The sequence below is a fragment of the Geotrypetes seraphini genome, chromosome 19 (genome assembly GCF_902459505.1).
Source record: "Geotrypetes seraphini chromosome 19, aGeoSer1.1, whole genome shotgun sequence".
In the NCBI taxonomy this organism is placed as follows: domain Eukaryota; kingdom Metazoa; phylum Chordata; class Amphibia; order Gymnophiona; family Dermophiidae; genus Geotrypetes; species Geotrypetes seraphini.
Genome location: NC_047102.1, coordinates 18,798,075 through 18,804,074, shown reverse-complemented (window position 1 = coordinate 18,804,074; position 6,000 = coordinate 18,798,075). Strand labels below are relative to the sequence as shown.

General features: G+C 44.1%; 1 protein-coding gene across 4 annotated transcripts in view; it reads right to left on the bottom strand.

Annotated features, from left to right (window-relative positions):
• Positions 1-474: 474 nt before the first annotated feature.
• Positions 475-6,000, bottom strand: part of DENND5A (DENN domain containing 5A) — an 84,527-nt gene continuing 79,001 nt past the window's right edge. For all 4 annotated transcript variants that reach the window (XM_033928152.1, XM_033928154.1, XM_033928155.1 and 1 more), the window contains one exon: positions 475-1,583. In XM_033928152.1, the coding sequence (XP_033784043.1) occupies positions 1,400-1,583 (184 nt within the window). In that variant the 3' untranslated portion in view covers positions 475-1,399. The remainder of the gene's footprint in view (positions 1,584-6,000) is intronic.

Genomic DNA, 6,000 nt, shown 5'->3' with positions numbered 1-6,000 from the left:
CTGTTTTATGAAAAGCTGCTATTCCCATTTTCTAGTTGATCTCTAGGGTCCAAAACTAATCAAACCCCTTGCATAGAAAAAAAAAATAGCTGAAGACAATTTTGTGGGAAAAATTTTAGCCAAACAGTCTCCTAGTGCACCTGTAAAAATGTATTCTTTTAGAGCTCAAGACATTCAGTTCACAATGCTTGTGGTTATTTATTCACGTTCTTTCTTTGTCTCCTTCTCCATTTTACAGCCCCACTTCCATAATAGCAGACAAAGGGTCTGATTTATTGAGGCTTCTTTTCCCGTTCTGTGGCTATGGGAAGAAAGCTGAGTAAATGAAGCCCAAAGGCTGCTATGCTGAAATACTACCCTGTGGGCGTTTAGCTCTATAAGACACATGACCAAAGGAGGATGTAACGAGAGCACTTGCTGGATCTGCTGCCCAAGAACAGAGGCAAAGTGGCTCAAAGTCAACTCTGATAACCATGTGTTTAACAACTATTTACTCTTTTTAGAGATGTATAAAGTAGACATTGGTAAGGTTTTATTTTAACATAATTGACTCAACACAAAATGCAGCAGTTTCATGAAAACTAAACTTTCTATAGACTGCTGTACAATGTACAGTGAAATTTCTTGCAAATGTTTAAAACAGGCTTATAAATGGAAATGGGTTTTCTTGTAACGGATTCTTAAATAGCGAAAATTAATCCAAACAGCCAGGCAGTTCTCCTGTAAAATAATTTTTTTTAACAAAAATTACATACACATTACACAATGATAGGTTAAATAAATAAAAAGTTATAAAAACAGCTTCTTTCTGTGCAACTATGTATCAATATGAAAAAATATCTCCAATCTGTGTGGTTTAATTTTTCAGTTGCAATAAAATAATACTGACAGCAAAAATGAAGGGCAAAAGAATTGCTGAACAAAGTGATGCTTGCAGTCTGCTACAAAACAGGGATTTCTGTACATCCAGGACAGCACAGCAAAGATGAAATGTTTTTGATCAATCTCAGTGCATCACGGTAAGATATAAAATGCTAGTTATAAAGTCTAGCATGATCCTATTAAAAAAATAAGCAGAGTGACACGCAGGGCATCCGAAGACACATCCAGACATTAAAAGGTTCATTGTACACTTTCTATGGCAAGTAAACACTGCAGCTTGAAAATAAGCTGCACAATACTCCACTCGTTCTTTCACAGAAATTCCAAAATAGATTTTCCAAGTTTCTTTTCAAGTCACAGAACTTATAGCTTATTCCCACTTTCGATTCTAAATTTTTCTTTTGTACTTTTCTGCATTTAAAAAAAAAAAACTTATGTTGTTTGATGTAGCATTCAGTTAGCAAATAGTCTTTGCATACTAAATGGTTTCTTCCTTGGTGCTTTTCCTAAAGTTGAATCAGATGTCAATGCCTTTCACAAGTGATGTCTCTAGTGTTATGTTAAACTCTTGCAAGGTCTGCAGCACTCGTATTAAGGAATTCACCAGGGTATGATCCTTAATTAGTGCGACATCTTCATACATCTGAGCTGTGATTGGAGAATCAGCAAGCAAGGCAATCCAGTGGTGGAGGAGGTGGTCTCTATAACAGTTATTGGTTTAAGAAGGAAAAAATGGTTAGTTTCATAGTTTCAGCTGTAATTTTCTTGGGGGGGGGGTGTCAATTCTAAATAACTCCTTCTTACAAATTTTTAGTTGAATTTAAGAGAAAAACATTCACCTTGATATTCCATTTACAAAATATGCATTTCTTTCTACATACTGTAATTCTACTGAAGATGTAAAACATTTTAGCTTAAAAAGAGAAATTAAGTCTCATCTAATTTTCTTTCCTTTAGTCCCAACAAACCAGTCCAGATGCATGGGTTTGTTCTCTCCTACCAACAGATGGAGACTAGTGGTTTTTATGAGTCTTGTGCAGTCCACCACTAGTCAATATTTTGATAAAGCAACCCCGAGAACAAGAAACCATCTAAATTGAACCACAAGTCTGAACACCTATAGAAGGCCATAGCACCAGGCACAAAACATGACTCAGAGCTACAGCCCTCAAACTATTTATTGAAATTACTCTAATTCAAATCCCAGACTATCAAAATACTGCCAACCAAGGGCAGGTTCTGGACTTGCCTAGAGGGACTAAAGGCAAGAAAACTAGCAGGTAAGACCTAAGGGCATGGGTGAAATAAGCAAGCTGGGAACCAGCTCTTCCAAGCTTTCACAATCCATGTGCTTTTAGCTGGACTACAAGGCAACCTTCTCTAAAGCACAGTTACTTACCGTAACAGGTGTTATCCAGGGACAGATGGGTGACGGCACCGACGGAGCCCCGGTACGGACAATTTTAGAGTGATTGCACTCTAAGAACTTGGAAAGTTCTCGTAGACCGCACCGCGCACGCGCGAGTGCCTTCCCGCCCGACAGAGGCGCGCGGTCCCCAGTTAGGATAAGCCAGCTAAGAAGCCAACCCGGGGAGGTGGGAGGGATGCAAGAATATCTGCCTGCTGTCCCTGGATAACACCTGTTACGGTAAGTAACTGTGCTTTATCCCAGGACAAGCAGGCAGCATATTCTTGACTGATGGGTGACCTCCAAGCTAACAAAAAGAGGGATGGAGGGAAGGTTGGCCATTAAGAAAACAAATTTTGCAAAACAGATTGGCCGAAGTGTCCATCCCGTCTGGAGAATGCATCCAGGCAATAATGAGATGTAAAAGTATGAACTGAGGACCAAGTAGCAGCCTTGCAGATTTCCTCAATAGGAGTGGAACGGAGGAAAGCTACAGATGCTGCCATAGCTCTAACTCTATGGGCCGTGACGAGCATAACAGAATGAAATGCACGCTGCAAGCCAATTAGACAATGTACATTTAGAAACAGGACGTCCCAATTTGTTCGGATCAAAGGATAGAAAAAGTTGGGGTGAAGATCTGTGGGGCTTAGTACGGCTAAATAGTAAGCTAAAGCCCGCTTACAGTCCAAAGTATGAAGAGCCTGTTCTCCAGAATGAGAGTGAGGTTTCGGAAAGAAAACAGGCAGTACAATAGATTGGTTGAGATGGAACTCAGAGACAACCTTAGGGAGAAACTTTGGATGTGTACGTAGAACTACCTTATCATGATGAAAGACTGTGAAAGGTGGGTCAGAAACTAGTGCATGGAGCTCACTGACCCTCCTGGCAGAGGTGAGAGCAATAAGGAAAAGTATCTTCCAAGTGAGAAACTTGAAAGTGGCAGTAGCCAAAGGTTCAAATGGAGGCTTCATTAAAGCAGAGAGAACCACATTAAGATCCCAGATCACAGGAGGTGCTTTAAGAGGTGGTTTTACATTGAAAAGACCTCGCATGAATCTGGTGACCAGGGGATGAGCTGAAAGGAGTTTTCCATGGACTGGCTCATGAAAAGCAGCAATTGCACTGAGATGGACTCTGATGGATGTAGATTTGAGGCCAGAGTCAGACAGAGAAAGTAGATAATCCAACAATGTCTCCACTGCAAGGGACGTGGGATCATGATGATGAAGAAGACACCAAGAAGAAAACCGTGTCCACTTCTGATAATAACAGAAGTGGCTTCTGATGATTGCAGAGTGGCTGGTTTCCTGGAAGCATCCAGAATAGAATGAACGGGCTGAGACAGAAGAGAATCATATGAAGTCAGCCCGAGAGATACCAAGCTGTCAGGTGTAGAGACTGGAGGTTGGGATGCAGAAGGGTCTCTTGATGCTGCGTAAGCAGAGAAGGGAATAGTGGAAGCAGAAAGGGTTCTCTGGAACTGAGTTGAAGTAGAAGGGAGAACCAATGTTGTCTGGGCCACCGTGGAGCAATCAGAATCATGGTGGCTCGTTCCCTTTTGAGCTTGAACAAGGTTCGTAACATGAGCGGCAGAGGAGGGAAAGCATACAGGAACAGATTGGACCAATTCAGAAGCAAAGCGTCCGCTGCCAGACGGTGAGGAGAGTAGAGTCTGGAGCAGAATAGGGGCAGCTGGTGATTGTGAGGAGCTGCAAAGAGGTCTATCTGAGGAGTGCCCCACTGAGCGAAGATGGACTGTAGAGTTACAGGATCGAGTGTCCACTCGTGAGGTTGGAGAATTCTGCTGAGCTTGTCCGCTAAGGAATTCTGTTCTCCCTGAATGTAGATAGCTTTCAGGAATAGTTGGTGATCTGTGGGCCAAGCCCAAATCTTCTGGGCTTCCTGGCACAAGAGGCGAGAGCCTGTCCCACCCTGCTTGTTGATGTAGTACATCACAACTTGATTGTCTGTGCACAGCAGGAGAACCTGAGGAAAGAGAAGATGTTGGAAGGCTCTGAGGGCATAAAACATCGCTCTGAGTTCCAGGAAATTGATGTGATGTTTCATTTCCTGGGCTGTCCAAAGTCCTTGAGTTTGGAATTCGTTCAAATGAGCTCCCCAGGCATAAGGGGAGGCGTCGGTGGTAATGACAAGTTGATGAGGAGGTAGATGAAACAGAAGACCTCTGGAGAGATTTGAGGATATCAACCACCATTGTAGAGACTGACAAAGAGATGATGTCACAGATATGTGTCATGAGCAAGGATCCGTCGCTTGGGACCACTGGGTAGCAAGGGTCCATTGAGGAGTGCGCAGGTGAAGACGTGCGAGGGGTGTGACATGAACTGTGGAGGCCATGTGACCCAAGAGTATCATCATTTGCTTGGCAGAGATGGAACGTTGTGGAAGCACCTTCTGACATAGAGATTGAAGAGTTTGAAGACGGTTGGATGGCAGGAATGCTCTCATGAGGACTGTGTCCAGTACCGCTCCAATGAATTGAAGTCTCTGAGTGGGGATGAGATGAGATTTGGGTAGATTGATCTCGAACCCCAGAAGCTGTAGAAACAGGATGGTTTGGTTGGTGGCCAGGAGCACTGTTTGAGATGAATTGGCCTTGATTAACCAATCGTCCAGATAAGGAAAGACTTGAAGGTGGTGAGAGCGTAGAAAGGCAGCCACCACAATGAGACATTTGGTGAACACCCTTGGATAGGAGGCAAGACCGAAGGGTAGCACCTTGTATTGATAATGACAGCGATTGCTCATGAAGCGGAGATACTGTCTGGAGGTCAGATTGACCGGTATGTGAGTGTATGCTTCTTTGAGATCGAGGGAGCATAGCCAGTCGTCTAGATTGAGAAGAGGGTAAAGAGTGGCCAGAGAAAGCATCTTGAATTTTTCCTTGACCAAACATTTGTTGAGATCGCGAAGATCTAGGATTGGTCTGAGATCTCCTGTTTTTTTGGGAACTAGAAAGTAACGGGAGTAGAATCCCTGTCCCTGCTGATCTAGAGGAACTTCCTCTATAGCGTTTAGAAGGAGGAGGGATTGAACCTCCTGAAGAAGGAGGGCAGACTGAGGAGTGTTCAAAGCAGACTCTTTTGGCAGGCTTTGGGCTGGAAGGGTCTGAAAGTTGAGAGAGTAGCCGTGGCAGATGATGTTGAGGACCCATTGGTCCGAAGTGATAACCTCCCACCGGCTGAGGAAAAGAGAGAGACGACCACCTATAGGTTGAGATAGGTGGGTAGAAATTGGAACACTGGCTATGCTTTGGAGAATGCAGTCAAAAGGGCTGTGTCGATTTTTGTTGTGGAGGTGGCTTCACAGGTTGCTGCTGCTGTGGCCTGGGAGGCTGACGTTGCTGTTGACGTTGACGCCTGGGTTGCTGGGGAGCTGCTGGCAATGGGCGAGCTGCATAGCGTCGTTGATAAGCCGATTGCTGTCTGAAAGGCCGAGTTTGAGGAGGCTTTTTCTTAGTCTTGAGCAGGGTTTCCCAGCGTGTTTCGTGGGCAGAGAGCTTTTGAGTGGTCGAGTCCATGGATTCCCCAAAGAGCTCATCCCCCAGGCATGGGGCATTGGCTAACCGATCTTGATGATTAACATCAAGCTCGGATACTCGAAGCCAGGCAAGGCGACGCATGGCCACAGACATCGCAGTTGCTCTGGAGGTAAGTTCGAAAGTGTCATAAATTGACCGAACCATG